Source organism: Nomascus leucogenys, chromosome 16 (genome assembly GCF_006542625.1).
Source record: "Nomascus leucogenys isolate Asia chromosome 16, Asia_NLE_v1, whole genome shotgun sequence".
NCBI classification, from domain to species: domain Eukaryota; kingdom Metazoa; phylum Chordata; class Mammalia; order Primates; family Hylobatidae; genus Nomascus; species Nomascus leucogenys.
In genome coordinates this window covers 55752071-55778273 of record NC_044396.1, presented here as the reverse complement: position 1 = coordinate 55778273, position 26203 = coordinate 55752071, and the positions used below count along the sequence as shown (strand labels likewise).

At 38.7% G+C, this 26203-nt stretch overlaps 1 protein-coding gene, 1 non-coding gene and 1 pseudogene across 34 annotated transcripts in view; all 3 read right to left on the bottom strand.

Moving 5' to 3' along the window:
- Window positions 1–26203, bottom strand: part of RIMS2 (regulating synaptic membrane exocytosis 2) — a 776667-nt gene that overhangs the window by 605240 nt on the left and 145224 nt on the right. For 17 of the 33 annotated variants that reach the window (XM_030795330.1, XM_030795305.1, XM_030795309.1 and 14 more), the window contains exons 2-3: window positions 21625–21657; window positions 21161–21247 (exon numbers count right to left, since the gene is read on the bottom strand). The exons of the other annotated variants lie outside the window; for them this stretch is intronic. In XM_030795330.1, the coding sequence (XP_030651190.1) occupies window positions 21161–21247; window positions 21625–21657 (120 nt within the window). The remainder of the gene's footprint in view (window positions 1–21160; window positions 21248–21624; window positions 21658–26203) is intronic. 33 annotated transcript variants of the gene reach the window in all.
- LOC115830749 lies at window positions 8488–8587 on the bottom strand. Its single transcript, XR_004026299.1, has one exon. It is a non-coding gene; the product is annotated as a small nucleolar RNA U13 (small nucleolar RNA).
- LOC100605370 lies at window positions 13566–14769 on the bottom strand (annotated as a pseudogene).

Below are 26203 nucleotides of genomic sequence, written 5' to 3'. Positions count from 1 at the left end.
AAGAATAATCTAAAGTCAACACTTACATTTCAAAGGAAACAGAGCCTAAAAGTTTGGAAAATCTGCAGCCTGGCCATGTGGCAAAGAAAAAGCTTTTATGGGAGAAGAATTCAAGCTGGCTGTGAAGCAACAACTTACTAGAGATATTTATATTACTAAATGGGAGCCAACTGCTAATATTCAAGACAATGGAGAAAAGACCTTGATGGAGTTCAGAAACCTTCACAGAGGGCCTGCCTATCACAGGCACTGAGGCCTGGGAGAACAGAAACCACTACCCTGTGCCACCTCAAGACATGGCACCTGGCATGCTGGCTGCTCTAGCTACAGCTACAGCTGGGGCTCAAAGAGGCCCAGATACAGCTTGAGCTGACACTTTATAGAATGCAAGCCATGAGCCTTGGCAGCTTCCACATAGTATTAAGATTGCGGCACACAGATTGCAATCTTGGCAGCCTCCTCCTAGATTTGAGAGGATGTATGAAAAAGCACAGGTGTCCACACGGAAGCCTCCTAAGAGTGGAACCCTCACAGAGAATCTCTACTAGGAGAGTGCAGAGGAGAAATGTGGGGTTGGAGCTTCCACACAGAGTCCCCACTGGAGAACTGCCTAGTAGAGTTGTGAGAAAGGGACCACCATCCTCCAAAACCCAGAATGGTAGATCCAGTGGGAGCTTGAATCCTGCATGTGGAAAAGCTGCAGGCACTCAATAACTTATGAGAGCAGCTACAGGGGCAGTACCCCGCAAAGCCACAGGAGTGGAGCTTCCCAAGGCCATAGGAGCCCACCTCATGCACCAGCGTGTCCTGCATGCAGGACATGGAGTCAGAGGAGATTTCTTGGAGCTTTAAGAGTTAATGACTGCCCTGCTGGGTTTCAAACTTACATGAGACCTGTGGCCCCTTTCTTTTGGCCAATTTTTACCTTTTGGGATAAAAATGTTTACCCAATTCCTATACCCCACTTGTACTGTGGGAGTAGATAACTTGTTTGATTTTACAGGCTCACAGGTAAAAGAGACTGGCCTTGTCTCATATGAAACTTTGGACTTTGGACTTTAAACAATAGAACAACTTACAATGTTGGGGGACTGTTGTGAAGGCATCATTGTATTTAGCTATGTGAGAAGGAAATGAGATTTGGGAGGGACAAGGGATGGAATGATACAGTTTGGATATTTGTCCCTACCCAAATCTCATGTAGAATTGTAATCCCCAGTGCTGGAGGTGAGGCCTAGTATAAAGTGTTTGGGTCATGGGGCTGGATCCCTCATGGCTTGGTGCTATCTTCACTACAGTGAGTGAGTTCTCACTAACTCTGGTTATCTTTAAAAGTGTGTGGCACCTCTCCCCACTACCCTCTCTTCTTCCTGTTCTAGCCATGCTCCTACAATGGCCTGTTCCCCCGTCACCTTCCACTGTGACTGTAAGCTTCCTGGGGCCTCCCTAAAAGCCCAAGCAGATGCCGGCACCATGTTTACTTTAAAGCCTGCAGAACTGTGAGCCAATTAAAACTCTTTTGTTTATAAATTACCCAATCAATGATATTTATTTATAGCAATGCAAGAATGGCCTAATATAATTCATAATGTATTAATACGTGAGTAACATTTGGTTTTCTATTTTGAACAAGATTTTCATATAATATTAATAAGAGATAGTAGATAAATTTCTGTTCAATATTTGAGTAAACTGTGAAAAAAAAAAAACAATAGAAGAGAGAAGCAGACACAGATACTGTCCCATATTGTTTTCATTCTCCAGATTGTTTGGAAAACTGAAAACAGATTTTTGCTTTTTAAAACCTTTTATTTATCTCTTTGGCTAAATAAATATTATTTACAGTGACTAGTGATCCTGTTTTAATTGTTTTAAACCTTTGACATATTTGATATGTTTCCCAAAATCAAACTTCAAATTAAAAGTTGTCTTTTTGTGACCTCAAACTACTTTGGAATGCTACAGAGGGACCCTGAAACATTCAAAAGAGAGATGAACAGGCTTATTTGTTACGTTAAAACATATGGGAAGCATTGTCAAATAAGAAATGTTTTACCCTCTTTGAGTTATATTTTCGTGAATATGTTATTAATATATGTTCCAAAATTGTATGAGATTCCTAAAATTCTGTTATATCTTGGTAGGAAACCAGTCATAACTATAGTTATTATGTTAATTTATTATAGGCCACAGAAATAACCACATTTTCTTCTCACTTGTGTCTTTGACCATGATCGTATTAATTCTTGTCCACAGTTAACTGCTTAATTCTGATGCATTTTAAAACAGCTCTTTACAAGCAAATAAAATCCTAAAGTGTTGTGTCTTCAAGGAAGTTCATGGAAAGGGTAGAAAGGACCATAAGAAGCACCTTTGAATACAGGTTTCTGACGACTTTAGGATCATATCATTTGGACTAAGTAAGGATTCCTAGTACTCCAATGAAAAGACTAACTGATTTATAAGACTGCTAACCCAAGGAGGACAATAATTAATTGAATACCAAGAAAATACTTTGCCAGGTTTTCATAATAAATCAGCCAGCACTGAAATTATTAAGATGTGCTATTTGAATGAACTCCATGATCCAAGTCAAATTACCTATGTGATATGGTTTGGCTGTGTCCACACCCAAATCTTATCTTGAAATGTAGCTCCCATAATTCTCACATTTTGGGAGGCACCCGGTGGGACATAACTGAATCATGAGGGTGGTTTCCCCCATAATGTTCCCATGGTAGTGAATAAGTCTCACAAGATCTGATGGTTTTATAAGGGGAAACCCCTTTCGCTTGGCTCTCATTTTCTCTTTGCCTGCCACCATGTAAGACATGCCTTTCGCCTCCCACCATGATTGTGAGGCATCCCCAGCAACGTGGAACCATGAGTCCATTAAACCTCTTTCCTTCATAAATTACCCAGTCTCAAGTATGTCATTATCAACAGCATGAAAATGGACTAATACAGTAAACAGGTACCATTAGAGTGGGGTGCTACTGTAAAGGTACCTGAAAATGTGGAAGCAACTTTGGAACTGGGTAACAGGCCAGAGGTTTGGAACAGTCTGGAGGGCTCAGAAGAAGACAGCAAAATGTGGGAAAGTTTGGAACTTCCTAGAGACTTGTTGAATGGCTTTAACCAAAATGCTGATAATGATATAGACAATGAAATCCAGGCTGAGGTAGTCTCAGATGGAGATAAGTAACTTGTTGGGAAGTGGAGCAAAGCTGACTCTTGTTATTTTTTAGCAAAGAGACTGGCAACATTTTGTCCCTGCCCTAGAAATTTGTGGAACTTTGAACCTGAGAGTGATGATTTAGGGTACCTGGCAGAAGAAATTTCTAAGCAACAAAGTATTCAAGAGGTGACTTGAGTGCTGTTAAAAGCATTCAGTTTTAAAAGGGAAACGGCATAAAAGTTCAGAAAACTTGCACCTGACGATGTGACAGAAAAGAAAAATCCATTTTCTAAGGAGAAATTCAAGCCAGATGCAGAAATTTGCTTAATTAACGAGGAGCCAAATGTTAATTCCCAAGACAATGGGGAAAATATCTCCAGAGCATGTTAGAGACTTTTGCAGCAGCCCCTCCCATCACAGGCCTAGAGGTCTAGGAAGATAAAATGGTTTTGTGGGCTCAGCCCAGGGTCCCCCTGCTGTGTGCAGCCTAGGGTCTTTGTGCCCTGCATCCCAGCTGCTCTAGCCATGTTTAAAAAGGGCCAAGGTACAGCTTGGGCTATGGCTGCAGAGGGTGCAAGCCCAAAGCCTTGGCAGCTTCCACCTGGTGTTGAGCCTGAGGGTGTACAGAAGTCAAGAATTGAGGTTTGGGAACCTCTGTCTAGATTTCAGAGGATGTATGGAGACGCCTAGATGTCCAGGCAGAAGTTTGCTGCAGGGGCAGGGCCCTCATAAAGAACCTCTACTATGGCAGTGCAGAAGGGAAATGTGGGGTTGGAGCTCCCACACAGAGTCCACACTGGGGCACTGCCTAGTGGAGCTGTGAGAAGAGGGCCACCATCCTCCAGACCCCAGAATGGTAGATCCACTGACAGCTCGCACTGTGCACCTGGAAAAGCCACAGGCACTCAGTGCCAGCCCATGAAAGCAGCCAGAAAGGTGTCCGTAACCTGCAAAGCCACAGGGCACAGTTGTCCAAGACTATGGGAACCCACCTCTTGCATCAGTGTGACCTGGATGTGAGCCACATGGAGTCAACAGAAATCATTTTGGACCTTTAAGATTTGACCGTCCCGCTGGATTTCAGACTTGCATGGGCCCTGTAGCCCCTTTGTTTTGGCCAATTTCTCCCATTGGGAATGGCTGTATTTATCCAATCCCTATACCCCCATTGTATCTAGGAAGTAACTAACTTATTTTTTATTTTACAGGCTCATAGGTGGAAGGGACTTGCCTTGTCTCAAATGAGATTTTGGACTGTGGACTTCTGAGTTAATGGTGAAATGAGTTAAGACTTTGAGGGACTGTTGGGAAGGCATGACTGGTTTTGACATATGAGGACATGAGATTTGAAAGTGGCCAGGAATGAAGTGATATGGTACAGCTATGTCCCCACCCAAATCTCATCTTGAATTGTAGCTCCCATAATTCCCACACGTTTTGGGAAGAACCCGGGGGAGACAACTGAATCATGGGGGCAGTTTCCCCCATACAGTTCTCTTGGTAATGAATAAGTCTCACGAGATCTGATGGTTTTATAAGGGGAAACACTTTCACATGGCTCTCATTCTCTCTTTGCCTGCCACCATGTAAGATGTGCCTTTTGCCTCCCACCATGATTGTGAGGCCTCCCCAGCCACATCAAACTATGAGTCCATTAAACCTCTTTCCTTTATAAATTACCCAGTCTTGGGTATGTCTTTATCAGCAGCGTGAAAACAGACTAATAAACTATGATAATCAATCTAGAAAACAATGCTACACACTTGATTTGGAGAAACAAAATTGGTATTCAAGAGAATATAAATCCAGTGTTAAGTGTAGACTCACAGAGAGAGGCTGGACAGTCACCTGGTACTTCCTAAGTCTTTAAATCTCCATTATTAAAAGCTCTAGCTGGGCACTGTGGCTTCTACCTGTAATCCCAGCTTCTCAGGAGGCTTAGGTGGGAGAATTGCTTGAGCCCGGGAGTTCAAGGCTACACCGAGCTACGATTGTGCCATCACACTCCAGCCTGGGTGACAGAGCAAGACTCCATCTCTAAATAAATAAATAAATAAATCATCTATACTCCATGACTCATCATGGAGGAGACAAAATGATCCAAATAGAATACATACATGCACGCACACACGCACACACTTACAAACTGGTGTGACTCTTCTAAACTACCAAAATGACTTCTGACAAATATACTTCAGGTATATTTCTGCTACCTGATGGGCCATTTGAACATAGAAAGATTTCATTCCATTGTTGTTTTCAATGCATATATTCTGGTTATATAGAAGCTTTCTCATACAAGAAGGTTAATCCTATAATAGTAGCTAAAAGGTTATCAGAAAATGTATTTCCCTCATGGGACACTCCTGGAAAAATCTCTAGTGATAAAGGTACTTGTTTCACTGGACAAGTAAAATAGCTAAATAAGGTATTACAAATACAATAACATTAAGCAAAACTAATTGAATCAACTAGGTTGCCTTGGTCAAAGATATTGCAGGTTGATAACAATCAGATCTAGTTCCAGAGGAAAATATAAGTTGATCCCTTATGAAATAGTCACTGGAAGGCCTTTGCTCCTAATAATAGAACCTCATGTATCTTCCACTCCTAAACTCTAATATGACTAAACTCTATCAGGCTTTAATGTATTATGCCAAAGTGTATTTTCACCAGGTTAAAGAAAGTTTGTCATGGTCCCCCAACAGAGGACAATCAAACCCAGGTGATCTAAAACTCAGAGATTTAGTCTTCTGGAAACATCAAGGAAAGACTGCCCTTGCCACCCACACTGCAACAAAACTGTGGGACTGTGAGCCTTGAGCTTTTAATCTCGCAACTCAGAAGATCACCTACAGATTCTTGGAACTACACACCCATTGGAGACCTTAAGGTAAAGCTAACCACGGAAGTTTCTCCTTAGAAGCAGATGACATCTCAGATGCAGACAGCTTTCCCAAGATCACAGATCAAGACTTCTCTGCTATCATGAAACTCTTACTTCTCAATTTTTTCCTTGCTTATACCTCTATGAGCAATACAACTGGAAAAGGGGTTTGTGTGCACTCATGAAGTATACTTTCATTTGTGGGGGATTTTGCAGCCAACCTTATTTATGGACAACCTATGATTTGACAGACGAAAGATGAAAAACAATGTGTTCAAGAAATTTTAATATCTTTGCTGCTTCATAATCTGTCAGAAACAGAACAGTGGTCCACTTCTCTTAACCTACATCATCAGTTAAAGAGAAAACTGCCAGAAGGCCTTCATTATTCCAGATGGGTGGTCTCTTTTTACACAGTTTGGAGTAAATGAGGCAATGATTAAAAATTTATTCCTTATAACAGGTTCTACAGCAGATTCTACTGCAAAGGCTATGGCTGCACAAAAAGCTTCTTTAAATTCTCTTGCTAAAGTTATGCTAGATAATAAAAGTATAACTTACTGCTGAACAGAGAAGAATCTGTGAAGTTACTGACACTTCTTGTTGCACACGATACATACATTAGGTATTATAGAGATTCTGTTGTAGGGGATTAACAAATAGGTTGCTTGGTTGAAACAAACAGATGCTTTATCTAGCTTATTCTTTGGTCTTTGATTTTAGCTGGTTTGGTTCATGAGGATCCTGACTAAGGCATACTCCAAACTCTTGGTATTATCCTCCTGACAGTCATAATAGTCACCTCCCTAGTGCACTGTATTCTCTCAAAAGTTTTAAATGTTTGCATACAGTCATCTATAGAATGTCAAATGGTTTCTCTTCAACTGCAACAACAAAAACTCAAAGAAATGAATGATTATGAGAACACCGTAACCTATGAATGACATACTGTGACTGGAAACCCTAAATGATGGTAACTAAGAGTAGTGCTAATGCCCTAAGCTTTGCTCACACTCTCACCTACGTAAAAACCTGACCAAAAGGGTGAATTAAACAAAATTATGGGAGGTCATTGTTTTGGACTGAGCTCATACACTAGGCCTTAACAGACCAGACCAGATAAAATCAAGATGGAGTCACTCATGCTAAATGTGACATAATTAAATTGAAACTTTAAAGAAGCAGATAGCTCTGAAAAAAAGACCAGAAATGTTTTTCTCTCTTGAAAACAGGACATTCCAGCATAATAAGGAAGTCTCCTCAAGGCTACCTTTTACAAAAAAGTAAGTTAAAGTCCTGTTTACAAGGACTTACAAAACCCACTGTTCTGCTATTTTCTAGTGAGATTTGAGACCAAGTAAATACATTTATCACGGCAAAGGAATGATGTCAATACATGAAGTTTTGGTCAACCTCTCAGGTTGACCAAATGAAGGGAATTGTTAAATTAGGCTTAGCCTAAAACTGCCCTCATTATAAGTTTGGCCTAAAGGTTTCTCTGTACATAGTGAACTGTAATCTAACTAGATGTATAAAGACTGCAACTTACTCTTGTACCAATCACTGAGTTTCAGCCAGTAACAGGTGACCCACTGTTCAACTGTAGCAAATGCTGAACTGTAACACATCCAGCTATTCCTGTACCTCATTTTCATTTTCTGTACATCATTTTCCTTTTTCTGTCCATAAATCCTCTCTGACCATGTGGCAGTGCCAAAGTCTCTCTGAACCTATTCTGGTTCAGGGGATTCCTGATTCAGGAATCATTCTTTCCTCAATTAAACTCTGTTAAATTTAATTTGTCTAAAGTTTTTCTTCTAACAAGTCAACTGAAATATGTACTAAATAAGTATTAATATATAAGAAAAATGTTACTGGAGCATAAGGAAAAGAGGCATCAGTTGTGAATCGTGTTGATAAAACTTCATAGAAGAAAAACATTTTTTAGTTTTTTAAGCATTTTGGCCATGAAAGACATGCAAAATTGTGATAGGCATAAAATGAAGAATAAATTTCAGGCGTACATTTCTTCATATGCAAAGTATGAAAGCAAATGGAAAATTCAGGAAGTTGAAAGTATTCTCATTTGGAATAAGGTATGCATGGGGGGAAAACAAGGAGGAAAATACAATAGAAGAAGCTGGAAAGTCAGCGTGGGGTAGAATACTAAGGATTATTTCCCATATTATCTAATACCCAATTAAGATTGTAACATCACAAGTTACAGAAATCAGTAAGACAATGTTGAGAAAGATTACAAACCTATCTCGAACATATCAGATATTTGATTAATTCTTTTTAGACTCATAGCATATCTCAAAACCATTTCTGAACTACTGGGTAAAAAAGACTTTATGCCAGAAGTCACATGAAGTTCTTTATCAATATTAATCCTTTATCTTTCACACATTTCTTTTTTTAACATCAGATGGATAATGTGAAAACATCATATGAAGGTTTGAGGGAGGAACATCTCAAATGAGCGTTAAACACCCAATCACACTTATGAACTATGAAAGAATCTCTAATACACATTTTTTTATTATACTTTAAATTCTAGGGTACATATGCACAATGTACAGGTTTGTTACATAGATACACATGTGCCATGTTGGTTTGCTGCACCCATCAACTTGTCATTGACATTAGGTATTTCTCCTAATTCTATCCCTCCCCCAGGCTCCCATGCCCAGACAGGCCCCGGTATGTGATGTTTCCCACCCTGTGTCCATGTGTTCTCGTTGTTCAACTCCCACCTGTGAGTGAGAACATGCGGTGTTTGGTTTTCTGTCCTTGTAATAGTTTGCTTAGAATGATGGTTTCCAGCTGCATCCATGTCCCTGCAAAGGACATGAACTCATCCTTTTTTATGGTGGCATAGTATTCCATGGTGTATATGTGCCACATTTTCTTAATCCAGTCTATCATTGATGGACATTTGGGTTGGTTCCAAGTCTTGGCTATCGTGAATAGTGCCACAATAAACATACATGTGCATGTGTCTTTATAATAGCATGATTTATAATCCTTTGGGCTTATACCCAGTAATAGGATTGCTGGGTCAAATGGTATTTCTAGTTCTAGATGCTTGAGAAATTGTCACACTGTCTTCCACAATGGTTGAACTAATTTACACTCCCACCGACAGTGTAAAAGTGCTCCTATTTCTCCACATCCTCTCCAGCATCTGTCGTTTCCTGACTTTTTAATGACTGCCATTCTAACTGATGTGAGATGGTATTTCACTGTGGTTTTGATTTGCATTTCCCTAATGACCAGTGATGATGAGCTTTTTTAAGTATGTTTGCTGGCCAGATAAATGTCTTCTTTTGAGAAGTGTCTGTTCTACCTTTCATCCACTTTTTGATGTGGTTGTTGTTTTTTTTTTCTTGTAAATCTGTTTAAGTTCTCCGTAGATTCTGGATATTAGCCCTTTGTCAGATGGGTAGATTGCAAAGGTTTTCTCCCATTCTGTACTGCCTGTTCATTCTGATGATAGTTTCTTTTGCTGTGCAGAAGCTCTTCAGTATAATTAGATCCCAATTGTCTATTTTGGCTTTTATTGCCATTGCTTTTGGTGTTTTAGTCTTGAAGTCTTTGCCTATGCCTATGTCCTGAATAGTATTGCCTAGGTTTTCTTCTAGGGTTTTTATGGTATTAGGTCTTAAATTTAAGTCTTTAATCCATCTTGAATTAATTTTTTATACTGTGTAAGGAAAGGATCCAGTTTCAGCTTTCTACATATGGCTAGCCAGTTTTCCCAGCACCACTGATTAAATAGGGAATCCTTTCCCCATTGTTTTTGTCAGCTTTGTCAAAGATCAGATGGTTGTAGATGTATGGTGTCATATCTGAGGCCTCTCTTTGGTTCCATTGGTCTACATATCTGTTTTGGTACCAGTACCATGCTGTTTTGGTTACTATAGCCTTGTAGTATACTTTGAAGTCAGGTAGTGTGATGCCTCCAGCTTTGTTCTCTTTGCTAAGGACTGTCTTGGCTATGCGGGCTCTTTTTTGGTTCCATATGAACTTTAAAGTGGTTTTTTTCCAATTCTGTGAAGAAAGTCAGTGGTAGCTTAATGGGGATACCACTGAATCTATAAATTACCCTGGGCAGTATGGCCATTTTCACGATATTGATTCTTCCTATCCATGAGCATGGAATATTCTTCTATTTGTTTGTGTCCTCTTTTACTTCGTTGAGCAGTGGTTTGTAGTTCTCCTTGAAGAGGTCCCTCACATCCCTTGTAAGTTAGATTCCTAGGTATTTTATTCTATTTGTAGTAACTGTTAATGGGAGATCACTCATGATTTGGCTCTCTGTTTGTCTATTATTGGTGTATAGGAATGCTTGTGATTTTTGCACATTGATTTTGTATCCTGAGACTTTGCTAAAGTTGCTTATCAGCTTAAGGAGATTTGGGGCTGACACGATGGGGTTTTCTAAATATACAATCATGTCATCTGCAAACAGAGACAATTTGACTTCCTCTTTTCCTTACTGAATACCCTTTATTTCTATTGTAATACACATCTTTAATACAAATGGCTTTGTTTCTCTGTTTTATAATGCCACCATAACTAAAACTGTATTGAAAAGGCAATAAAATTAAGAGAGTCTTTTCCTCCAGAAAAAAATTTTTTTTTTTTTTTTATGAGACAGAATCTCACTCTGTCGCCCAGGCTAGGGTGCAGTGGTGCAATCTCAGCTCACTGCAATCTCTGCCTCCCAGATTCAAGCAATTCTCCTGCCTCAGCCTCCTGAGTAGCCGGATTACAGGTACACGCCACTATGCCCAGCTAATTTTTTGTATTTTTAGTAGACACGGGGTTTCACCATGTTGGCCAGGCTAGTCTCGAACTCCTGACCTCATGATTCGCCCGCCTCGGCCTCCCAAAGTGCTAGGATTACAGGCGTGAGCAACTGTGGCTGGCCTGCTCCAAAAAAATTCATGTAGTCGCTAGATACAGAATCTTCAGAGCTGACATTATTATTCTGTTCACAAAATAAAATAATCTTGATATTAGAGACTGAGATTAAAAATATGTAAAAATTACACTTGTAGCTTGTTATCGACACTAGAGAATGACTATATTTATATGACTATAGATAGATAGATAGATAGATAGATAGATAGATAGATAGACCCTTCCTGACTCCAAAGGGAAAAGGTGTTTCATTTCTTCTCTGAAATTTGCTTCTTGAAGAAAAGTATCAACTCAATTCTGAAATAAAAATATGGTGATAAATGGAAGTATAATTTGAGTTCATTATAAATATTCCACCTGTAACTGCTTTCTGCTTGACCAAAAAAAGTACTTCTTTGAAAAAGACATTGGAGAGTAAAAACACTTTTATCCACTGTTGCCTGGGTATAAGAACATGTGTTTTTCACACAAAACATAAAAAGAAAAACCTCTGATAACATTATTTACATTTTTTATAATTTGTGTAAACTTAATTTCACTTAATCTCAATTGATGTCGTTAACTGTAAACTTTCGACTACTATATGATGCACAGTGATATGATCTGATTTGTATTTTAGAAGAGATCACCACCATAAGAGGCACATAGCTTACACAAAAACATCTTCTGTCTATACGAAGCTTGTCTAACCCAGCCACATTGAGGCCCAGGACAGCCTTGAATACAGCCCAATAAAAATCTGTAAACTTTCTTAAAGTATTGTAAGATTTTTGGAAACTTTTTTTAGCTCATCAGCTATTATTAGTGTTACTGTATTTTATGTGTGGCCCAAGACAATTAATTCTTCTTCCAGTGTAGCCCAGGGAAGCCAAAAGATTGGACACCCCAGGTCTATATCATTCTCAATATCATTCTCTGTATCTTTCTCAATCTTCAGAAAAAGTAGAAATAACAAGTGAAATTTCAAAATTTGTATTTTAGAACAAATCATATCATATCGCTCCTTTTCTCCCTTTCTAGGCCAGATACAAAGGCACCAAAACATCAAATGGTAAGGCAGGCTCAAAAAACAGCATCTAGGCTAGATGCAGGGGCTCACGCCTGTAATCCCAGCACTTTGGGAGGCCGAGTGGGCAGATTGCCTGAGCTCGGAAGTTCGAAACCAGCCTGGGAAACACGGTGAAACCCCATCTCTACTAAAAATACAAAAAAATCAGCCAGGGGTGGTGGCATGTGCCTGTAATCCCAGCTATTCGGGAGGCTGAGGCAGGATAATTGATTGAACCCGGGAGGCAGAAGTTGCAGTGAGCCGAGATCGCGTGCCACTGCACTCCAGCCTGGGTGACAGAGCGAGACTCTGTCTCAAAAAAAAAAAAAAAAAAAAAAAAAAAAACAGCATTTATAGTATTACCAAATAATTAAATGGGAAATTAGGGAAATTAGAGAGCAACTAGCTTTAATATTTTAAAGTATTTTGAAATAGCTGAAGTACTTTACTTTCACAAATAACTCCAAAATTCTCCTCCAAAGTAATAGGAAAAAAAAATAATGACATCAGAATGTATACAGCAGCACTATTCATAATAGGCAAAAATTAGAAATAAACCCAAATGCATATCAATAGTAAAACTGATCAATAAAATGTGATATATTCAGATACTGAAGTACACACAGCACTGAGAATGAATGAAATACAACTGCATGCAATTACATAGCTGAATCTCATGAACATTATATTGAGCAAAACAATACAGAACCAATAGAATACATTGTATGATTCTGTAAACTCTAAATAAAAATAAGCCAAAATAATGGTGCTGGACAGAAAATAGTGGTGCTAGGCAAAAGGATAAAAGTTACCCTTGGAGATGCGAAACAGTTCTCCCTGAAAGGGAGCATGAGGAAATCCTTCAGGGCTATTAATGTTCTGCTTCTTGATCTCAGTGCTACTTTCTATACTTTCAATCTGTACACTTTTCATTTTTTCTATTACTTACAAGTTTTACTTAAGTTTTATGTTACTTAGCAATAAGCGCTTTGCTGCTTTTATCAATTTTTCTAAATATCCTTTTCTGAGAAACCTATCATTTGTCATTTTAAAAGTTTATTTACTTATCCCTGCCTTGAGCCACACAGCATTTAATATGATTCTAAGGTATGAGAAAGATTCTGGCAATTTTATATTATTCAGATTAAAGATTATCTATGTTGGACCTGGAAACACATCTATGTCCAGGAACTGCCTTTACCATTTCACAACTCCATATCAGCTTTGTTTTTTTGTTGTTGTTTTTATCCATGAAGCAGCATATTTATTCCAGGCCCTAGTAGACAGCCCCCCGATTTCATTCCCACTCATCATCACCAATAAAATGAGGACAGATTCTAGGCTGGCTGAGGCCCCGAGGTCCTTGGCTCCTTGCCCTGTGCCTTCTCAGTCTCGAGGCAGACAGTCTGTGTCAGAGGTAGAGATGGCACCTACAGAAGGTACCAGAGCTGAGCAGATACGTGAGCCCAGAGGCATGAATAGCAGGAAGCAAAGGGTGCACATCCATGAGTCCAGCTAGCGCTTCACTTGCTGCCCATCATGATCTTGTGGTACTGCAGGGTACAGTAAGCAGCCTCACCACGGACTGCCTCCCTGGTGGTTGCAGAGCCATGATACGCAGTGGCCGGCTGGAGGGACAGTTCCACCAGACACTGGCAGAGTCTACTCAGGCTCAGCTCCTCAACATCCAGGTAACTGACATGGAAGGCCTGCTTCTCAGAGAGCTCACTGAGGACACGGCAGCAGGCAGGGCCCAGGGCACCTAGGGAGCCCAGGGAACAATTGCAGAAGGACAGGATCTTCTCTCCAGTGAATTTGGTAGAAAATCTCAGGTGCAGCCTGGGCCCTGGTTCTGAAGACCATCCAGGCGGGAGCCCACATCAATGGAGAAGTAGTCATCACGAGGCTCTGCCTCATTGCCATCTCAGGCATCCAGAGACACCATGTGCACTCGAAGCAGCATTTTGGTCACCGTATTACAACTTGTTGATTTTTTGGAAGTGCCACTGCCAATCTCAATGAAACGCTCCACTCGTCAGGTCAATTCTTCGTGGTGATCTGGCCTGGACTCCTAGGTCACTGTGTACTCTGGCAACCACCAGCCTTTCTGCACCACCAGTTTCTGAAGAGCACCAACAGGGATGCACTCAGACTGCTGAAGGGAGGAGCGGGGGCTGCTTTTCCATGGGGGTGCTCCTGGTTAGGAAAACAGATGAAACTGGGGTAGCAGCTGCTGCGGCAGTAAAAACCGGAAAGTCCTCAGGCAGTGAAGAGTCTAGGGGAGAAAAAGAACTGCTGTCCTCCGGGGCCGGCTCCAACATGCTCCCCACTTTGAGGTGTTTGAGGGCCACCTCAGCTGCCTTGTGCTTGACTACCTTCTTCCTGGGGCTCTGACCAGTGCAGCTGGTGTTGCCAACAGTGACCCAGAAGATGAAATTAGGCCGGTGGGCCCTCGGCTTTGAGAAGGTCATACACAGGTGTTCTTCCCTATTCTGGTCCCATACTTCTGCAGAAGGCTGACTGGGGTCTTGCCAAGTTTGGTGGTCAGCATTTTCTCTACACTAGGCAGCCCACAGCCCATGGTAGTGCCAGAGTCTTGCTCCTCTTCACTCATTCCCTCCTCTGTCCCCACAGGCACCACTGTGACTGCCTCCATATCAACTTCTTTGACCAGTCAAACGCCGTAAGAAGCACATAGCTTACAAAAACAATCTGTTGTCTATATCATTCTTAATCTTCAGAAAAAGTAGAACAAGTGAAATTTTAAAATTAAAATTAAATATCCTCAAGGACTCTTCAATTTCTATCACCACTCAAAATTTCTATCGCCTTCAAAACAAAAAAATAAACATTTTTTGGGGACCCATCTGCTCTCTCCTTATGAATGAATAATGGACTGCCCCACATATTTTTAAATTTCACCTTTGATCCTATATTCTGCTATTGCAAGCTCACATGAGTAGACACAGCAAAGAAATGATGTGATATACTCAGTCTTGTCATCAACAGGTAAAAGCAGTCTTTCCAAAACATCTTTCTAACCAACTCTCTATGACCTGAGATCTGCAGATTTAGTACTCTGGAGGAGACAAGGGAGAAAAACTGTCCTGGACACTTAATGAAAACAGTGTAGTAAGACATGCTAATAATTAGCACTTCAGTTAAAAGCTCCAAAACGTTGACCCTTGAATTCATGTTTCACAACTAAAAAGATACACACCATTTTCCCTGGGCTTGAAAATCTTCTCCACTGGGAGTCCTTAAACAGGAGTCTTAAGAAGCTTCCAGAAGCAGATGAACTTTGGAAAAAAACAGCTAATGACTCCTGGATCAAGCAAATGAAACACCAAAGTATACAGCTTCCACCCAAGAACAGAAGATTGTAATTTTTCTGGTATCTCTGCTCCTCCTTTCTAAAATAATCTTGTTTACTTGTAATCTTATTTATTATTGTGCTTTGGCATCCCTAGTGATCAACTAAAGGCTTCTCAGAATATGTGTATACATTCACATATTGACAGTGTTATCACATTCTTTATCTCCATTAGTCTTTCATTACCACCTAAGAGAAGGCAAAAATCTCCCTGTTATCTTACTGACAAAACTTAATATTAGGTTGGTTCAAGGTAATTGCAGTTTTGGCATTGAAAGTAATTTACTTTTGCACCAACCTAATAGCTGTTACTTAAAACACTACAAATAGCAAATTTCCTTCAAGACACTTGTATATTTGAATTTTCTTCACATTATAACCTAACCTTCAGTCTTGTATAAATTAGACCTTGATCCTAGTCATTATAGCAGTTACAGTAGAAGCAACTACGGTATTGGAGTTGTGAACAAATGTGAACCTGAAAGAGTTAATCCTTCAAGATGGAACTCAAGTGGCTAACTGGGCCTAGATTTTAAATACAGCCAAGCTGCCATTTGCTAACTAGAGGTCATCACACACTCTGAGTTTCCAGAAAACCCACACCTCTATTGAACTTTGTGCTCACCTAAACCAAGCCATCAGGGCTCAGCTATATCAACCAATCAGAACCTAGCTGTATCAACCAGTCAGAACTGAGCTGTGTTAACCAGTGAGAACGAAGCAAGTTTGAATCCTTCATTTTCATAAAGAAACTGGATTAAGAACATGGGCAGGAACGTTTGCTATAAAATCAGATCCTCCCTTTGCTTTCTGGAATGCACCTTCCTCTATCATTGAAAACTATGTCTACCCCATTTGCAAACAAAGTTTCTTTCCTCAAAATTCCTTTCCAGAAAAATTTTGTTAACAGAGCAATGCTTGCTACAGTAACTATTCTTTTGGCAAATCTTTATCTTTTGGCATCCTAAAATTTCTATCTCATTACAGTAAATAAGAATCAAATGTAAACTAACTGTAGGTGTTACTAGAACTCATTATATAGAGGATAATGCCTTGTGAGAAGTTTTAGGCAATAATCTGTGAGCAGAAGTGACCTATGACACTTCTGTCTTACATAATTAAGAATAAGTGTGAGTTCTCCATTATCTCTCTTCCACTGGTGTAGCAACCCTGGAAGCTATGTGTTCCAGATGGCTTACAAGAGAACAGCAGCCTAAATCTCTGAATTGCCACTTGGAAGAGAAACCTACTCCTATGAATAGGTTTCAGTCTTTAGTGAACCTGTGCTCTTGGGCTGTGACTCTGAAAGTGATTCTCAGCTTCTTGTCCCCCTTAAGTGAGGTGGAAAATCTAAAGACTGGAGTTATTTTCCTTTTCTCATATTGATTCAGCTCTGGTAAAGTTGTTTCTCTTGAGGGAAGGTGGGGAACAGAAAGTTCTGGGAGTATGTCAAAATGGCTACTCCTCCCCTGGGCTATTTCAGAATGGTTACTTTCCCCTCCCCCAGCTGGAGGCATGAGGGGACTTTTCTCTGATCTTCACTTTCAGAGCTTGATGGTACTCCCAGAAGTAAAACCTTAAAATTGTGGGGGCTTCCCTAAGGCTAGGACCCCAGGAAGTTTTAACTTTTCAGTTAGTCCACATTCAGCTTCCAGCAGTTCATCAATTATCGTTTAAGTTTTCCTAACAGATCTGTGGTTTCTTCACCCAGTAAACTTATTCTTGGTATTTGCCTCTCTTCACTACTCATGGCTTGATTTGCCCTGTGACCTCAATTTTCTGATGGATTTAAGAAAAGTTGTTGGTTTTCGATTCAGCATTTTTCTTGTTGTGAGAATAGCAGTGACAACTTTCATGCTCTTTCACATATAAAAAATCAAACCAGAAGTCCCCACAGAACTGTTTTTAATTACTTATCAGCTTGTCTCTTTTTCCCACTTAACCATGAACTATTTGAGAGTAGGAACCACAGTCTTTTTATCTCAGGACCCAGGATAGGTATAAGGATTTTTCAGAGCTTAACCAATCTTTGTGTCTGCTCTTTATCACACACTCTCTCTCTAGGTTATTTTATGCATTTTTTAGCTTTATGTGCCATACTAACCACTCTCAAAAATATATCTCTGGCCAGTCCATCTCTCTCCTTTAATGCTGGATAATTATAAACATCTTAAATTTTAAAAGCTCAAAATTTAAGTTTTAGTTTATACCTCCAGCCTGTTCATCTTCTCCTCTTCTTGATCATATTTAATAACATCATGACCCAATTAGTTCTTTCAACTAGAAACCCGGGACTCATCTTTGGTTCTTTTCCCTTCTTCAACAACTTCTAAATCTTCTCCTCCAACAAATCATATGATTTCAATCTTCAAATATATTCTCAATTTACTTCTCTCCATCTTCACCGTATTCACTGTAATCAGTGTGATCCAGGTTATCACTATCTCTAGCAAAGTCCTCAAAAAAGGCCTTTTCCATTGCTCTCTCCATTTTCATTCTCATTCATGCTACTCATAGAGCAGTCAGAATGATCTTTATACATAAAGTAAATCATGTCACTCCCATGTTTAAATCTCTTCAATATCTTCCCTGAAAGTCAGATTCAAACTCCTTATCATTCTCTGTAAAACCACTGCCCTATCTGAGTCCTACCTCTGGAACCTCATCTCCTGCCACACTCCCTCTCATCTACTATACTACATCCATGTTGGTCTTCTTTGTGTCCCTTGCTACTTAAAGACTTTTCACATATCATGTTCCCTATGCTTAAAACACTCTTCCCTTTAACATTTTGTTTCTATTAAAAGACCTCACAACCAAAGAGGATTACTATATTAGGTGGTTATCTAATTCCAATAATTCAAATTTTAGATTTTCCTAGTATTTCGAAAGTACATTAATCATAGCAAAACATAAATAAAACTAAAATATAAAATTCAAAGTAAAGTAATCCAACTGATTAGTTTAATGTATTTGCATTAGAAACTTTCTTAATTACCTTTACCATTTTGCTATGTATTGCAGATACAAAGTTAAAATGACAGTCACATTATAAGGCATTTATCATTTTTCCTAGTATTTCCATCTTTAATTATCCAGAGGTTTGTTTTATACCTAACATAAAACCTATGTTATGTTATATTCTCTTTGCAGAAAACTTTCCCTCATTTTAATGCTGATGCAAAAAATAGCCAAAGAAAAGAGAAATTAAATAATATTTAAATTATTTAATTTATATATTAAGCAGTTTCTACAAAGGGTGAATTAACTGGCAACTAAAACAAATGGCTCATTCAATTTTCTATGCCTCAAATCTCATGAAAAGTCAAAGTTGAATACAATAGTCTACTTATATCTATAATTTCACATCAATTACCAAAATCAAAATTAGTAAATCTTCCTGTTATGCTAAAGAATATAAAATGAACAAGCCTCAAAAATACAGACCTCAAGAAGCCTACATCATTGCTACATTTTTCAACAACTGCAAAATGGAATTTATATAAATGGATTAAAATGAACTAGTGTTTAGGAAACATAATAGATTTTTAATACTAGTTATCTGGTAGAATATTTCATTATTCTACTAGAAGTTATTTGCACAAAATATGAAAAACTTACTTTTTAACATTTAAAACTTAAAATGAATATCTGGAATTCAGCTCCCAAAAATAATTTCATGGATGAATAATAGAAAGTAAGCAGATAGGAAGTTATCCCACTCACATAGTATTCATATTGAGAAAGAAATAAGATAGCCCAGAAAGACGAAGCCTTATAAATCCGAATAGAGAGTAAGTAAGTCAAAGGGCATTCAGAAGTAACCCTGGTCTGTGGTTCAGAAAGATAAAAGGAAGGCTTCTAGAAAATTACATACCAAAAATCTTCAATGTAACAAGAATGTAAGATGAAGAATGTAGCTATTAAGAGAATCTATTGATTCTTAATTTTTAAAACTACATAAATCACAGAGCAAGAATGAATTAGTTGTCAAAGAAAACTGAAATACCAATTAATCAAGAATTAATTTTTAAATCATCTAAAAGTGCTAATTTTTTCTACCATCTTCCTATCCAAAAATCAAAGCAGATTGGATTATATTTATTATTAAAGTGATTTCTTTTGTGTTTATGCCAATCAAATGTCACTTTGTTACAGTAATCTAAATATCATTTTTTAAAAGTTACTCATAAAATATCTGTCATTTTATTTAATGGCCATGGTAATTAATACATAATATGGCACAGTCTTGATTATTTTCAAAACCTCACACACAAGATACATTAACTGAAGTCATTTAAAACCAAGACAAAATTATATCTAATTATATTTTGTTACTGGTTTCTCCATTTTATTTTATTTTAAGCTTCAGTGCCATAGTGAAAAAGCAAAACAATGACATTGTGTGGCATTTTAATATAATGCTTGCTAGTTAGAAATTATTAAATTTAATTTTACTCCTTATGTCATAAAATTCCTGTATCATAAAAGGATAAAATATGAAAAATCAATTGTGAAGAAATATTTATTGAGTTCCTACTATGTATTAGGCATTCTGCTAAATGCCAAGAATAAAACAGTAGGCAAGACAAATACTGGCCTGACTTCAACAACCTTAAGTACAGGAGAAGTTCCAATTTGAGAACTACATATTAACTATTAGGAAGAGTACACATCATACTTTTACTTCAGTTGAAACTAAAACCCTGACAAAATATAACATAAAATGAATGCAAAGCAGCATAAAATGCATGAGGAGATTATCCTCATCAATAGCAACAAGACATAAAAGATGTTTATCTTTTACTCTGCATTAAAGGCAAAACATGAATGTTTTTCTGAGTGTTTCATCATACTCGTCATTCTCATTCTCTCCTAGAGTCCATGTCACTTGTCAACTTGTCCATTCCTACAACCAAACCAGCTTCTCCTAAGTCATAATTCAAAAGGAAGCACAGAGGCTAAGTGGTTGGAGCACATCTGAATATTATGGCAACTGTCAGGATAATACTGGAATTTAAATATATGCAGTCTCTCTCACATCCTCAGCTACCTCAACTTCACAACATAAATAATATTGCTTGCACAAAATTAAAATGCTACAGAAGTGAACAACTTTTTAAACAGTGTTTTTTAATCTAATAACAAAAAAAAGAAATAAATACTTCTTTAATGTTTCAGGTCAGTGTGAGAATATATTGCCGCATTTCCCAAATTATGTTTCATAACCTAATGAAATGCTTAGTAAAAACAGGATTCAGTGGTCAAATAAATGTATTAGACAGTGTATGTTCTAATACCCTTGCAGCATATTTGGGTTCTTGGAGTAATTATAATAAAGAAACTTGCTTAACCTTTTTTAAAACAACCTTTCCAAAACTATTTGACCAAAGATTGAATTTGGGGGTTAATATCTTTTAATGTCCTCTAGAACAATTTGCGAAAGAAACACACTCTAGTTATATATTGCATTGTTAGAAAAGGATGTTTTACTGAATAAGTATGGCTTACATTATTTATACTAAAATATAGTGGGGTGGGGGGAATTACCTCTTCTTTTTTACTACCCTATTAATTATCCTTGCCTTCTTTTTAGATTTCCATTAAGGGTAACAGTATCAAACCCTAACCGAACAATTTTCCTTTCTGAGGGCATACTATTCCAAGGACAGTATTTTAACACATACTTTTCAGTATGTTATACTATAGAGTTAATATTTAGTCTATATAGATCAGCTTACTTACGTCTGGGGCTCCTTTTCATTTTGTTGTTTTTGCTGGGGCTGAAGAACGTTATTTACCAGTTCAGTGATTCCACTAAAGGGAAACCACCTGTTTAAATAAGCAAATAATGTGACTGAATAACCAAATGAATAACAATGTAGGTTAACGTTTTCTTATCCATAATAAAAATACACAGGCACAAAAGCTACAGCCAATGGTAATGTGAGCTCTGATTATCATCCAGGCAGTCAAAATGTAGGGAAATTAAATTAACTAGTCCACAAGCAGGCAGCAAAAAACTACATCCAGTCACTATGTGGGTGATGTAAGAAACTGCAAGCAGCTCTCTTACAAGCTAGAGAGTCAGAAAGCAGAAGACACACTAGCTGCAGCCTATCCAGTATTAGTGTAAGCTAATACCAGAAAGCAGTATGTGGCAAAAGTACAGAAGTCAAGCCTACTACACTCTTAATACATTTACTTACTGTGTCAGTTGTGGTTTGTGTTCTTCTTTGACCCTAAAAAGATAAGTTTGCACAACTGAGTGCACTGTACTATGAAGAGATTTCTATTTACAAATTTGTGTTCATATAAAATGGACACCAAAAATAAGAATTTTATGTAGAAAGACTTAGTGCTTTGCCATATATTGAAATTATACATTTCAATCAATTTTACACAAAAAAGGAGAAAATGAATCATTTGTCCTTAACAGAAAACTAATATTAAAATTCTACCTCTGTTTTAAAGCAATGATTTGGTCCTGAAGTTTTCTGAATATTTTTATTGATATTGAAGATTTTTAAATAATTATTTTAACATACTATGTTAAACACAATTACATTTAGTTATGCGCAAATAGATTCTCTTTTTTAAATTTTTCCTTAATATTGAAGCAAAGGCCTAAGTATTTTAAATTAAACATAGAGTTTTATGAATGTATTTTTAAAAGCCTTACAAATGAACTTCTTTATGCCTAAAGGAGCAGAGAAAGGAATGGGAGGTGGGGGCGGGCAGGTATCCAAACTCTCTTAAAATAGCTATTAAAATAACTAGGTATATTAAATTAGAAATATTCATAAGTTAATTATGCAAACAACTATTCCAGACTGAAAATGAATTTAAATAAATAGTATAGAAATAACTATAATAATCAAGTCAGTGCTTTACTTCTAGTTCTGCTGAGTTCAATAAAGTCTTGTCTAAAATAGCACATAGAAAAAACTGCTTTCTAATTCTCTGAGATGAGAAGATATTTTTATATTACAAAAATCTAAAAATTCACGGTCAGAAACTGATTTAGAAGTAGACAGTTGTGGAAAGCTAAGACAGCCAATTGAAAGCAGCTGCAGTCCACAGCGCTCAAGGAGAGGAATGAAAGGAGCAAGTCAGTTCAGCACCTTCAACTGAAATATCTGAGTTCTCACATTGAAACTGACTAAGCAAACAACTTGACCCTCAGAGAACAAAGAGAAGCAGGGTAGGGCGATAGCCCACCTGGGATCAGCACGGAGCCAAGGGAAGCTGTCAGTGATTGTGTGACCTGCCTAGGAAACCACACTTCTCCCACAGATCCTTGCAACCCATGTATCAGGAGATCTCCTCGCGAACCCACATCACCAGGGCCTTGGGTCCAGTACACTGAGCTATGTGAAGTTTCAGCAGAGCCGCTGCTTAGACACACACAGAGACCCAGGAGTTTTGCATACTCTGGCCCCAGAATCTGTGGCAAGGCAGGAGATCCATCTGTGAATGCCCCTAGGAAGGGGACTGAGTCCAGGGAGCAAAGTGGCATCATTCTGTGGGCCCCACTTACATGGTACCTCACAAGTTGGGACCCACTGGCTTGGAATTCCAGCCAGCTGGTAGCAGCAGGCTGGAGTCTGCCTGAGTCAGGACTGAGTTCCCAGGGTGATGGGTGACTACCATCTCTGCGGTTCAGTAGACTCAGTCATTTCAGCCTGCCAGCTTTGAAGAATACAGGCAGTTTGGATGAGGAGGGGTCCTCCACAGAGCAGCATAGCTGCCTTGACGGATCATGGCCAGACTGCTTCTTTAGGCAGAACCCAATTCATTCCTCCTCACTTGGCAAGACCTCCCTGTGAGGGCTTCAGCCACTCCAGCAAGGATTCTCCGGACAGAGCTTTGATCTTTCTCAGGGATGAAGCTCCCAGGGGTTCTCTATCTCTGCAGTTCAGTAGACTCAGCCATTCCAGCCTGCCAGCTTTGGAGAATACAAACAGTCCAGACAAAGAAGAGACCCCTGAATGCAGCACACCTGCTCTACCAAAGGGCCACCTGATTGCTTCTTCAGGCAGATCCCTGATCCTGTTCCTCCTGACTGGGTGAGACCTCCCAGCAGGAGTCTCCAGTCACCTCCTACAGGCATATTTGGGCCAGCAACAGGTCAGTGCCCTACTGAAACAAAGCTTCCAGAAAAAGGGGAAGGCTGCCATCTTTGCTGGTTCACAGCTTTCACTGGTGATAACTCTGGGTAGGAGAAAAATGAAGGCGACTAGGTCTGAAGGGGACCCCTTGCAAACCACAGCAGCCCCACAAAACAGTGCCATCACTATTAAAAGAAAAACAAACAGAAAACAACAACAACATCAATAAAAAAGACCCCAAAACCCGAATCAAATGTCACCAACCCCAAAGACCAAAGGTAGGTAAGCCCATAAAGGTAAGAAAGAATCAACACAAAAACACTAAAAACTCAAAAAGCCAGAATGGCTCTTCTCCTCCAAATGACCACAACACCTCTCCTGCAAGAGCACAAACTAGGCTGAGGCTGAGATGGCTGAAGTGACAAAAGTAGGCTTCGGAAGGTGGGTAATAACAAACTTTGCTGAGATAAAGGAGCATGTTGTAACCCAATGCAAAGAAGCTAAGAATCATGATAAAACAATATAGGAGCCAGTTTAGAGAGGAATATAACCAACCTGATGGAGCTGAAAAACACAACATGAGAACTATAGACCAAGCAGAGAAAAGAATCTCAGAGCTTGAAGACTGTCTTTCTGATGTAAGACAGGCATACAAGAACAGAAAAAAAAGAAAAAAAAATGAAAAGGCATGAACAAAACCTCCAAAAAACATGAAATTATTTAAAAAGATGGAACCTAAGACTGATTAGGGTACCTGAAAGAGTACTTCAGGTACTCTTAAATATATCATCCAGGAGAACTTCCCTAACAGAGAAAGACAGGCCAACATTCAAATCCAGGAAATACAGAGAACCCCAGTAAGATACTCCATTAGAAGATCAACCCCAAGACACATAATAATCAGATTCTGAAATATACAAATGAAAGAAAAAAATGTTAAAGGCAGCCAGATAGAAAGGCCAGGTCACCTACAAAATGCAGCCCATCCGATAGCAGGGGACCTCTCAGCAAAAACCCTAAAAGCCAGAAGAGATTAGGGGCCAATATTCAACGTTCTTAAAGAAAAGAAATTCCAACCCAGAATTGCATATTCGCCCAAACTAAACATCATAAATGAAGGAGAAAAAGGATCCTTTTCAGACAATCAAATGGGAATTTCCACCACCATGCCTTGCCTTGCAAGAGCTCCTGAACAAAACACTAAATATGGAAAGGAAAAACAATTACTATCCACTACAAAAACACACTGAAGTACACAGATCAGTGACGTTATGAAGCAACCACATAAACAAGTATGTGAAATAACCAGCTAGCATCATGATGACAGAATCAAATTCACAAATAACAATACTAACCTTAAACGTAAATGGGCTAAATGCCCCAATTAAAAGACACAAAATTGCAAGCTGGATAAAAAGCCAAGCCCCATTGGCATGCTGTCTTCAAGAGACCCATCTCACATGCAAAGACACAGATAAGCTCAAAATAAAAGGATGGAGGAAAATTTACCAAACAAATTTAAAACAGAAAACACAGGGGTTGCAATTCCAGTTTCTGACAAAACAGACTTTAAACCAACAAGGATCAAAAAAGACAAAGAAGGTTATTATGGAATGATAAAGGGTTCAATTCAACAAGAAGAGCTAATTCTCCTAAATATATATGCACCTAATACAGGACCACTCAGATTCATAAAGCAAGTTCTTAGAGACAAAACGACTTAAAATTCCCAAACAATAATAGTGGAGACTTTAACACCCCACTGTCAATATGAGACAGATCATCAAGACAGAAAATTACCAAGGATAGGCCGGGCGCGGGAGCTCACACTTGTAATCCCAGCACTTTGGGAGGCCGAGGCGGGCGGATCATAAGGTCAGATTGAGACCACGGTGAAACCTCATCTCTACTAAAAATACAAAAAAAAAAAAAATTAGCCGGGCGTGGTGGCAGGCACCTGTAGTCCCAGCTACTTGGAGAGGCTGAGGCAGGAGAATGGCATGAACCCGGGAGGCGGAGCTTGCAGTGAGCCGAGATTGCACCACTGCACTCCAGCCTGGGCGACAGAGTGAGACTCCATCTCAAAAAAAAAAAGAAAATTACCAAGGATATTCAGGACCTGAACTCAGCTCTGAATCAAGTGGACCTGATAGATACCTATAGAACTGAACCAAGGAAATAATAGAATATACATTCTTCTCATCACCACATGGCACTTAATTATATCTAACTAAAATTTTATTAACTAAAATTTATCACATAATCTGAAGTAAAACACTCCTCAGCAAATATAAAAGAACTGAAATAATAACAAATATTCTCTCAGACTACAGCACAATCAAATTAGAACTCAAGATTAAGAAAATCACTGAAGAATACACAACTACATTGAAATTGAACAACCTGCTCCTGAATGACTCCTGTGTAAATAATGAAATTAAGGGAAAAATAAGAAAGTTCTTTGAAACTAGTGAGAACAAAGAGACAGTGTACCCAAAACTCTGGGATGCAGCTAAAGCAGTGTTAGGAGAGAAATTTATAGCATTAAATGCCCACATCAAAAGGCTAGAAAGATCTCAACAACCTAACATCACACCTAAAAGAACTGGCAAACCAAGAGCAAGCCCCACAGCTAACAGAAGACAAGAAGTAACCAAGATCAGAACTGAACTGAAGG